The sequence below is a fragment of the Bos javanicus genome, chromosome 6 (genome assembly GCF_032452875.1).
Source record: "Bos javanicus breed banteng chromosome 6, ARS-OSU_banteng_1.0, whole genome shotgun sequence".
In the NCBI taxonomy this organism is placed as follows: Eukaryota; Metazoa; Chordata; class Mammalia; order Artiodactyla; family Bovidae; genus Bos; species Bos javanicus.
In genome coordinates, this window is record NC_083873.1 from 22235695 (window position 1) to 22247708 (window position 12014).

The following is a 12014-nucleotide window of genomic DNA, read 5'->3' on the forward strand; positions in this document are numbered from 1 at the left end:
CATCAAGAAAATGTAACAAATCCGCAATGCAGTATCACCAGAATAACTAAAAGAGACAGATGATACCAGAGTTAACGAGGATTTGAATAATACTCAAGAGTATTTGGTTCAAATTCCAGCTATGCCACTTGCTAGCTGTGTGACTTTGGGAAAATTACTTAACTTTCCTGGGTCTCAGTTTTCACATCTGTAAAATAAGGATAATAATAGTAAATAATTCATAGAGTTATGAGAATCGAATGAGATGATTCATGTTAAATGTTTAGCACAGTACAGCTTGTGTCAGCTGTTATCTTTTAATCCTCACAATAACCAATAAATTAAGCAATATTATACCATTATTTTACAGATAAGGAAATTGAGGCCTAGGGAAATAAATCACTTCTATCTCAGCTCCAAATTTCTTGCTTTGCATATGACCTATCAGTTCTACTTTTGATAAATATTTAAAGAGTATTGAATAATTGGGCTTCCCTTGTGGCTCAGCTGGTAAAGAATCTGCCTGCAGTATGGGAGACCTGGGTTTGATCCCTGAGTTGGGAAGATCCCCTGGAGAAGGGAAAGGTTACCCACTCCAGTATTCTGGTCTGGAGAATTCCATGGACTGTATAGTGCATGGGGTCGCAAAGAGTCGGACACGACTGAGCGTGACTTTCACCATAAACACCATTGAGTAATTGCCAGGCACAAATATTGCTTTAAAAATACCAAGTTTCTGTTATAGCTTCTAACCTGTACATTTATTATTCAGACTCCTTATCTAGGTTTTAAAGTTCTAATGTTTGCTCCCCTGGATCCCAGGTCCTGCTATCCTAATCATGTGGGTGCATGTGTGCTAAGTCACTTCAGTTGTATCCAACTCCTTATAACGCTATGGACTGCAGCCTGCCAGGCTCCTTTGTCCTTGGGATTCTCCAGGCAAGAGTACTGGAGTAGATTGCAATTTTCTTATCCAGGGGATCTTCCTGACCCAGGGATCAAACCCGAGTCTCTTATGTCTCCTGAATTGGCAGGCAGATTCTTTACCACTGGTGCCACCAGTGGGAAAGTAAAAAAATGTTAGTCACTCAACTGTGTCTGATTCTTTGTGACCCCATGGACAGTAGCCCACCAGGTTCCTCTGTCCATGGAATTCTCCAGGCAAGAATACTGGAGTGGGTAGCCAGTCTCTTTACAGGGGATCTTCCCGACTCAGGGACTAAATCCGGGTCTCCTGCTTTGCAGGCAGATTCTTTACCATCTGAGCCACCAGGTAAGCCCAGTGCCACCTGGGAAGCGCAGTCCTAATGATGACATAGTTGCAGATCTTAAAATATGCTCCCTGGTCTCTTGATATGATTCTTGATGTATCCTTGTATGATTCTTGATGTTATATTTGTGTGTTCCTAGTCCATCTGCCTAGTTATAACTAAGAGTGTCACCTCATTCAGGTCACAGTTGAAATGTCCCCTTGATCAGTGTAACATCATGCTGGTTTATTTTCTTCAGTATTAAATTGCAGTCTGAAAATACTATTTTTCCCTTACCCTCTATAGAATATAAGCTCCATGAGAGCAGAAACCTATATTCCTGTAAGCTCCATGAGAGCAGAAACCTATATTCCTGTTTTGTTTTGCTGCTTTAACCTTCAGAGTCCAGAAGAGTAACATTCAGAAATTATTAAGTGGGTGAACTTTGTGCCCTGACCTAATGACTTATGTGCACTGGAGCTCAAATATTTTAATGGTGCTAATCCTCAGCCAAAGAATTTTTGGAAAATTCTTCAAGAGATGGAAATACCAGACCACCTGACCTGCCTTTTGAGAAATCTGTATGCAGGTCAGGAAGCAACAGTTAGAACTGGACATGGAACAAACAGACTGGTTCCAAATAGGAAAAGGAGTACATCAAGGCTGTACACTGTCACCCTGCTTATTTAACTTATATGCAGAGTACATCATGAGAAACGCTGGGCTGGAAGAAGCACAAGCTGGAATCAAGATTGCTGGGAGAAATATCAATAACCTCAGATATGCAAATGCACCACCCTTATGGCAGAAAGCGAAGAAGAACTCTAGAGCCTCTTGATAAAAATGAAAGAGGAGAGTGAAAAAGTGGCTTACAGCTCAACATTCAGAAAACTAAGATCATGGCATCTGGTCCCATCACTTCATGGGAAATAGATGGGGAAACAGTGGAAACAGTATCAGACTTTATTTTGGGGGGCTCCAAAATCACTGCAAATGGTGATTGCAGACATGATATTAAAAGACGCTTACTCCTTGGAAGAAAAGTTGTGACCAACCTAGACAGCATATTAAAAAGCAGAGACATAACTTTGCCAAAAAAGGTCCATCTAGTCAGGGTTATGGTTTTTCCAGTAGTCATGTATGGATGTGAGAGTTGGACTGTAAAGAAAGCTGAGCACCAATGAAGTGATGCTTTTGAACTACAGTGTTGTAGAAGACTCTTGAGAGTTCCTTGGACTGCAAGGAAATCCAACCAGTCCATCCTAAAGGAAATCAGTCCTGAATATTCATTGGAAGGACTGATGCTGAAGCTGAAGCTGAAACTCCAATACTTTGGCCACCTGATGCGAAGAACTGACTCATTTGAAAAGACCCTGATGCTGGCAAAGATTGAAGGCAGGAGGAGAAGGGGACAACAGAGGATGAGATGGTTGGATGGCATCACCGACTTGATGGACATGAGTTTGAGTAAACTCTGGGAGTTGGTGATGGACAGGGAGGCCTGTGTGCTGCAGTCCATGGGATCGCAAAGATTTGGACACAACTGAGCAACTGAACTGAACTGAACCCTCAGCCTATCCCTTCAGAACTTGACCCAGCTTAGGTGACTGACCCACATTTCTTGATCACAGAGCTTACGAACACTCAGATTTTGGTCTAACAGCTAATGACAGGTAGTCAGTCTAATAATTTTGATATTCCCTTAAAATGAAATTCTACTTTAAAAGGACTTAGAGATCTAATTTGTTTCATCATATTTTTAAAATAAATGTTATTTTCTGTTTTAGTGTCATAAATTCAGTTATGATTCCTTACAGGATTTTATTTTTTTTAATTGAAAGATAATTGCTTTACAATGTTGTGTTGGTTTCTGCTGTATAACAACATAAATGAGCCATAATTATACATATATCCCCATCCTCTTAAGCCTCCCTTCCCCTCTTTAAGGATTTTAAACACTAATATTTTGCTTTATTAAAGTGAGAATATATGTAAGCACTCAGCATATGGTCTACTCAGATGTTAATGTTCCATTTCATTAAAAACTTTCATTATTAAAATTCAGGGCTTCCCAGGTGGCGCTAGTGGTAAAGAACCTGCCCACTAATGCATAAGACATAAGAAACAAGGGTTCAATCCCTGGGTCAGGAAGATTACCTGGAGGAGGACATGGCAACCCACTCCAGTGTTCACGCCTGGAGAATCCCATGGACAGAGGAGCCTGGTGGGCTATGGTCCATAGGGTTGCTGTAAGAACCCAGCATATGGTTTGCTGCTGCTAAGTCACTTCAGTCGTGTCCGACTCTGTGCGACCCCATAGACGGCAGCCCACCAGACTCCCCTGTCCCCGGGCTTCTCCAGGCAAGAACACTGGAATGGGTTAGTATATGGTTTACTCAGATGTTAATGTTCCATTTCATTAAAAACTTTCATTATTAAAATTGTTTGCCCTTAAAAAAATAGATACTTGAAACACATTCTTATCAAGTACTTAAAATTAAAACTTGAAATCTTTAATTTTGTCCTCAACAGTAACTCAAGAATTGAAAGATATTTTTAAGGCAAAGATACTCTCCCTCAAAGAAGCAAAGATCACAGAGAAGGTAGAAACAACAGATGTTTTCAAATAAGCTTTTCCAGAAATAATTCTTCCCTTGATGTGGTTCTAGTTCACTCTTTTTTTTCCTAGTTCATTCTTATTCAAAATAAAAGCTATTTTATTTTGTTTAAATGTTGGACCTACAGACCTTTCTAATGGACCACATATAAAGACATTATTCTGATAGATGTAGGTTTTAAGTTTAAATCTTTTTGCAGGAGTTGACTGAGTAGAGTAAATCGATTATGGAAATTATCTCAAACGTACTAGTTCAGTGCATGAAATGAAGAACTGAGTTTTCTAATACATGCCTTTAAGATATGGCCCAGGATTATGAGCTACTGAGAAGTATTAAATTTTTTGTGTTACGATTTTTAAAACTCATGCACATGACTTTGGTTAATAACTTTAAACATAACTATTTGGACTATTTAGACTATTCAGATATCTGACTTGACTGTGATAAAACTTTATGGTAACAAATTAATCCCACTTAACCATGTTTGTTTTCAAATGGACTTATAGTATTTTTCTTTTTTCTTTCAAATTACTTTTAAATATTAGCATGTACACTGAAGAACCACAAAATGAACACTTGGAGGATGAAAATGTCCAGTCATCTACAACTCCTGAGGTAAAGGCTTAAAACTATATTGTAACATATGACGTAAAAACCTATCTAACATTCAAATTTCTTTTTAAAGTTAATAAGTTTTTTCATATATTTGGTTTAAAAATGAGAAGTGGTCATTTAAAAATAACTAGTTTTAATAGGCCCTATTAAGAAAAGGAATGAAAACATGATAAAAGGTAACTGTAGATTATTTTGGAACTAAAGCAGATTTTAGAAATAATAGAAATTTGACTTATTATTTCTTGCCATGTCCAGAATAAACTTAGTAGAGTATAAGAGGTAAAGAAAAATGTAAATTAATTAAAATGTTCTGCTGTACATTTGAAGAGACCCAGGTTTTCATATTTGCAAGTGTATAGAGTAAGTCATTAGAGTAAGTCATTAGACCAACTTTTGTTGGTCTTATTTTACTAAATAATAATTGGTCACAATTAGAATTATAAATTGTTTACTTTTAAAATAGGGGTTTCTACAGCTTTTAAGAGTCAAAAAAAGTCCTTTTTAAAAATACTTAAAATACTCACCATTGATTTTAATTACTTTTATCTATAAAGACTTCAAAATCACTGCAGATGTTGATTGCAGTCATGAAATTAAAAGACGCTTACTCCTTGGAAGGAAAGTTATGACCAACCTAGATAGCATGTTCAAAAGCAGAGACATTACTTTGCCAACAAAGGTCCGTCTAGTCAAGGCTATGGTTTTTCCTGTGGTCATGTATGGATGTGAGAGTTGGACTGTGAAGAAGGCTGAGCACCAAAGAATTGATGCTTTTGAACTGTGGTGCTGGAGAAGACTCTTGAGAGTCCCTTGGACTGCAAGGAGATCCAACCAGTCCATCCAAAGGAGATCAGTCCTGGGTGTTCTTTGGAAGGACTGATGCTGAAGCTGAAACTCTAATACTTTGGCTACCTCATGCGAAGAGTTGACTCATTGGAAAAGACTCTGATGCTGGGAGGGATTGGGGGCAGGAGGAGAAGGGGACGACAGAGGATGAGATGGCTGGATGGCATCACTGACTCGATGGATATGAGTTTGAGTGAACTCCGGGAGTTGATGATGGACAGGGAGGCCTGGCGTGCTGTGATTCATGGGGTTGCAGAGTCGGACATGACTGAACGACTGAACTTAACTGATAAAGACTTCATTCTAATCTATGTAAATTTATTATAAATTCTGAAATAAGAAAATTTAAAATAATATGGTTCTACTGGACAGACTTCCAGAAAATGATTTCTACATCAGAACTCCAATAGATTAGTCGTGATCCAGTTTAAATAACTTTGATACGTTCCTTCTAGCTAATTTATGGAACAATTTCCTCTTTGTCCACTTATTTCTTGTAAATAGGGCTGCTCATCTAATTTTCCATGTTCACAATAATAATGTGAATTTAGTTATGAGATTTGGTGGTTTCTTACACTCATAAAATTGTATGAAAGTATATTTCTTTTTAATTTATTTATTTATTTTAGTTGGAGGCTAATTACTTTACAATATTGTGGTGGTTTTTGCCATACATTCACATGAATCAGCTGTGAGTGTACATGTGTTCCCCATCCTGAACCCCCTCCCACCTCCCTCCTCATCCCATCCCTCAGGGTCATCCCAGTGCACCAGCCCTGAGCACCCTGCATTGAAACTGGACTGGCAATCTATTTCACGTATGATAATATACATGTTTCAATGCTATTCTCTCAAATCATCCCACCCTCACCTAGAAAGATGGTAATCATGAACCTATATGTGAGACAGCAAAAGAGACACAGATGTAAAGAACAGACTTTTGGACTCTGAGGGGGAAAGTATATTTCTTAAGAAGCTTTTTTGTTTTACTTCAGATCCTCAAAGCTACCAGTGCTAATGAACATGAAGAAACTAAGGAAACCATCTTGCCAGACACAGAGGAAACAAAACCACAGATGGAAAAGAAGGGCTCTTGTCCTCCACAAGGAACACTGAATAAAGCTATTACAAATGGTATGTGAAATAAGAAATGTGAATGGGTAGAAAATGAGAAATGTGGATTTGATAAATATTAGAAGAGCGAAAGTCACTTAGTCGTGTCCAACTCTTGGCGACCCCATGGACTGTAGCCTGCCAGGCTCCTCTGTCCATGGGGATTCTCCAGGCAAGAATACTGGAATGGGTTGCCATTTCCTTCTCCAATAAGCCACCAAAGCTGCTGCTTAATCTATACACTCCAAATCACACGAGCAGCTCATATTTATAAGCAATATGTGGACAAAGAGGAAATAGTTCCTTGAATGTGTCAAATATAATAACTGCTTAACAGATCTATATTTTAGTATTTGTCATGACTGTTGATGTCAAATTTTGGAAATTAGAAACAATTAATAGATTTTTATTTAAAACCTACTTTTGACATTTAGTTTTAAGGTAGCTAGAAGGAACATTATACTTCTGGCAATATTAATGTTCTTATTAAACTTAAGCCCCAAATTTTCAAACAGCTGTTGCCTTTAAAAGTTGTATAAAACTTAGCTTCCCTACTAAAATTTTAGAACATTTCATTGTCACCAAATATTTATAAAAGGTTAATATCGCAGATACTTTCAGTTTCTGGTCCAACATCATCACTCTATCCTAACAACAAATAAAGAGCTGAACAAATTGAAAATTCAACAAATCAACACTTCTTAGTTCCATCCAAGAACTGAGGTCACAGGGCAAATCACTGCCCCCCAAATTAGGGATAGTCAGATTGATACAGATAGGAGGAGCAAAAATGTGTTTAGAATCAAACCCCATACCCGCCAGAAACACTCAGAGGGCTCAGACAAACCTTGTGCACACCAGGACCCAGAGACCCCACAGAGACTGAGACAGAACTGTGTGTCAGTGTCTCCTGTGGAGGTACAGGTCAAAAGTGGACTGCTGCAGGGGCTCTGGATGCAGCAGACCTGGGTATGGCATAAGCCCCCTTGGAGGAGGTCGCCATTAACCCCACCACAGAGCCACCAGAACTTACATAGGACTGGGAAACAAACTCTTGGTGGGCACAAACAGAACCATGTGTGTTCCAGGACCCAGGAGAAATGAGCAGTGACCCCACAAGAGACTGACCCAGACTTGCCCATGAGTATCCAGGAGTCTCTGGTTGTGGCGTGGGTCGGCAGTGGCCTGCTGCAGGGCTGGGGGCACTGAGTATAGCAGTGCATGCATGGGACCTTTTGAAGGAAGTCGCCATTATCTTCATTACCTCCATCATAGTGTGAAAGTGAAAGTGAAGTTGCTCAGTCATGTCTGACTCTTTGCGACCCCATGGACTGTAGCCTACCAGGCTCCTCCATCCATGGAATTTTCCAGGCAAGAGTACTGGAGTGGGTTGCCATTTCCTTCTCCAGGGGATCTTCCTTACCCAAGGATCAAACCCGGGTCTCCCGCATTGCAGGCAGATGCTTTACCATCTGAGCCACCAGGGAAGCCACCATGGTTTGGCCTCTGGTAAATAACAGAGAGGGAACACAGGCCCACCCATCAATAGAAAATTGGATTAAAGATTTACTGAACTTGGCCCCGTCCATCAGAACAAGACCCAGCTTCCCCCTCAGTCAGTCTCTCCCATCTGGAAGCTTCCATAGCCTCTTATCCTTCTCTATCAGAGGGCAGACAGAATGAAAACCACAGTCACAGGAAACTAACCAATCTGATCACGTGGACCACAGCCTTGTCTAACTCAGTGAAACTATGAGCCATGTGGTGTAGGGCCACCCAAGATGGATGGGTCATGGTGGAGAGCTCTGACAAAACATGGTCCACTGGAGAAGGAAGTGGCAAACCACTTCAGTATTCTTGCCTTGAGAACCCCATGAACAGTATGAAAAGGCAAAAAGATAGGACACTGAAAGATGAACTCCCTAGGTCAGTACATGCCCAGTATGCTACTGGAGATCAGTGGAGAAATAACTCCAGAAAGAATGAAGAGACGGAGCCAAAGCAAAAACACCACCCAGTTGTGGATGTGACTAGTGATGGAAGTAAAGTCTGATGCTGTAAAGAGCAATATTGCATAGGAACCTGGAATGTTAGGTCCATGAATCAAGGCAAATTGGAAGTGGTCTAACAGGAGATGGCAAGAGTGAACATCAACATTTCAGGAATCAGCAAACTAAAATGGACCGGAATGGGTGACTTTAACTCAGATGACCATTATATCTACTACTGTGGGCAAGAATTCCTTAGAAGAAATGGAGTAGCCATCATGGTCAACAAAAGAGTCTGAAATGCAGTACTTGGATGCATTTCAAAAACGACAGAATGATTTGTGTTCGCCTTCAAGGCAAACCATTCAATATCACAGTAATCCAAGTCTATGCCCCAACCAGTAATGCTGAAGAAGCTGAAGTTGAACGGTTCTATGATAACCTCCAAGACCTTCTAGAACTAATACCCCCAAAAAGATGTCCTTTTCATTATAGGAGACTGGAATACAAAAGTATGAAGTCAAGAATTACCTGGAGTAACAGGCAAATTTGGCCTTGGAGTACAGAATGAAGCAGGGCAAAGGCTAATAGAGTTTTGCCAAGAAAATGCACTGGTCATAGCAAACACCCTTTTCCAACAACACAAGAGAAAACTCTACACATGGACATCACCAGATGGTCAGTACCAAAATCAGATTGATTATGTTCTTTGCAGCCAAAGATGGAGAAGTTCTACACAGCAAAAACAAGACCAGGAGCTGACTGTGGCTCAGATCATGAACTCCTTACTGGCAAATTCAGACCTAAACTGAACAAAGTAGGGAAAACCACTGGACCATTCAGGTATGACCTAAATCAAATCCCTTATAATTATACAGTGGAAGTGAGAAATAGATCCAAGGGATTAGATCTGATAGACAGAGTGCCTGAAGAACTATGGAGAGAGGTTCATGACATTGTACAGGAGGCAGGCATCAAGACCATCCCTAAGGAAAAGAAATGCAAAAAAGGCAAAATGGCTGTCTGAGGAGGCCTTATAAATAGCTCTGAATAGAAGAGAAGCGAAAGGCAAAGGAGAAAATGAAAGATATATGCATTTGAATGCAGCGTTCCAAAGAATAGCAAGGAGAGATAACAAAGCCTTCCTCAGTGATCAGTGCAAAGAAATAGAGGAAAACAATAGCATGGGAAAGTCTAGAGATCTCTTCAAGAAAACTACAGATACCAAGGGAACATTTCATGCAAAGATGGGCACAATAAAGGACAGAAATGGTATGGACCTAACAGAAGCAGAAGATATTAAGAAGAGGTGGCAAGAATACACAGAAGAACTGTACAAAAAAGATCTTCACAACCCAGATAAAAAGAGTCGGACATGACTGAGGAACTGAACTGAACTGAGATTGATACAGAGAATCATAGTTTAACAGAGGAGAAACCTCTCTAGCTGAGGGTAGGAAAACATAAAATGTAATTAACAAATTAGCTGGAGGCTCAATGTGGGCAAGTCTGAGAGTTAATGACTCCAAGGGTAGCCCTGTTGTGGTGTTGGGGGGATATTCTTATGTGAGTTTTACCTTGAAGATCTTTCTGTCAAAGGGAGAGAAAAAGTAACTACTTTCAGCAACAGAGCATTCTGTGCTTAACAAGAACTGCCCTCAGAGAAATTATTTTATCAGAGTACCACCTCTAGGGACTTTTATTAGCCTAACCAACTGAGAAGAAAAATACCCAACTTCAGCCCTTTCTAGCCATCCCACACAACCTAAGGGGATGAGAAAAGAAAAAAAAACAACCCTGAGGAGCACTTGTGAAATTTCTAGCTCAGGAGGCACAGGCTCACTAAAAGACTGAGGCCTAATCACAGGACTAGAGAACTCTTCTTCTTCCCCTACAACTAACCACCACGTTACCACAGGTCCTTTTATACAGGACGTCATGTTCCCCTTTAAACAAAAATATATAGCATGTATTAAAAAGCACAGAACACAGTTGGAAGAGACAGAGAAACCATCAGAACCAGACCCAGATATGCTAAGGGTGTTGGCATTATCAGACCATGAATTTAAAACAACTCTGACTGATACACTAAGGGCTCCAATGGAAAGGTAGACAACATGTAAGTAAAGATGGGTAATACAAACAGAGAGATGGGAATTCTAAGAAGCAAAACAGAAATGCTAGAAACTAAAAACACTTAACAGAAATGAATGCCTTCGATGGGTTCTTTAGGAGATTATACACAGCTGAGGAAAGAATTGCTGCGCTTCGGATTTGTCAGTGGAAACTTTCAAAACTGGTAAGCAGAGAAAAAATTGGGGAAAAAAATACAAATATCCAAGAACGATGGCACAACTACAAAAGTTGTGACATATGGGTAATAGGAATGCCAGAAAGAAAACAACAGAAGAGATATATAAAGTAATAATGACTGAGAATTTTCTCCAAATTAATGTCAAATAGCAAACCATAGACCCAGGAAGCTTGAGTACATGAAGCAGAATAAGTTATTTTAAAAAAACTTCAAACACTATACTTAACTGTGTAGTATACTCAAACTGGAGAAAATGAAAGATAAAGAAAACATCTTGAAAGAAGTTAGAGGAAAAAATACCTTACCCATAGAGAAACAAAGGTAAAAGTTACATCTAGTTTATTCTCAGAAACTATGTAAGCAAAAAGTGAAATATTTAAAGTGTTGAGACAAAACACACATACACACCAACTGTATTCTATGAAATTATCCTTCAAAAGTGAGAGAGAAATAAAGGCATTCTCAGATTAACAAAATTGAGAGAATTTGTTGCCAGTATACCTGCCTTGCAAAAGTTTTAAACGTTTTTCAGAGAGAAGGAAATGATATAGGTCAGAAACTCAGATGTACAAAAGTAGTATTCACAGCATTTTCACCAGGAGTAGTTTCCATCTTAAGAACCAACCCCAACCCCCACCCCCACCCCCCGCCTTTTTTTTTGCTCATTCATAAGGAGCAACTCCTCATCTGTTCAAGTTTTATCAGGAAATTGTAGCAATTCCTTCACATCTTCAGGCTCCACTTCTAGCTCTCTTGCTATTTCCACTACATCTGCAGTTTCTTTCCCCACTAAAGTCTTGAACCCCTCAAAGTCATCCATTTAAAGCTATAATCAACTTCGAAACTCCTGTGAATGTTAATATGTTGACCTTTTCCAGTGAATCATCAATGTTCTTAATGGCATCTAGAATGGTGAATCCTTTTTAGGAGTAGAAGCTTTTCAATTTACTTTGCCCAGATCCATCAGAGAAATCACTATCAATGGCATCAATAAAATGTGTTTCTTAAATAAGACTTGAAAAGAGAAATTACTCCTTGATACATGAGCTGCAGAATAGATGTTGTGTTAGCAGGCATGAATATATTGTATCTCTCCAACTGAGCTCTTGGGTGACTATTTGCATCGTCAATGGGCAGTATTATTTTGAAATCTTTTCTGAGCAGTTGGTCTTAACAGGGGGCTTAAAATGTTGAGTAAACAAAAAAATGTTGTAAACAAATGTGCTGTCATCCAGGCCTTGTTGTTCAAGATTAGATTTAGCATTATTCTTAACGGCCCTAGGACTTTGGG

At 39.4% G+C, this 12014-nt stretch overlaps 1 protein-coding gene across 15 annotated transcripts in view; it reads left to right on the forward strand.

Moving 5' to 3' along the window:
• The window catches only part of SLC9B1 (solute carrier family 9 member B1), a 69785-nt gene that overhangs the window by 20480 nt on the left and 37291 nt on the right, over positions 1 to 12014 (forward strand). For 9 of the 15 annotated variants that reach the window (XM_061419530.1, XM_061419521.1, XM_061419516.1 and 6 more), the window contains 3 exons: positions 3762 to 3832; positions 4393 to 4462; positions 6304 to 6442. In XM_061419530.1, the coding sequence (XP_061275514.1) occupies positions 4394 to 4462; positions 6304 to 6442 (208 nt within the window). In that variant the 5' untranslated portion in view covers positions 3762 to 3832; position 4393. The remainder of the gene's footprint in view (positions 1 to 3761; positions 3833 to 4392; positions 4463 to 6303; positions 6443 to 12014) is intronic. The other 6 variants (XM_061419526.1, XM_061419524.1, XM_061419525.1 and 3 more) reach the window with 1 other exon arrangement.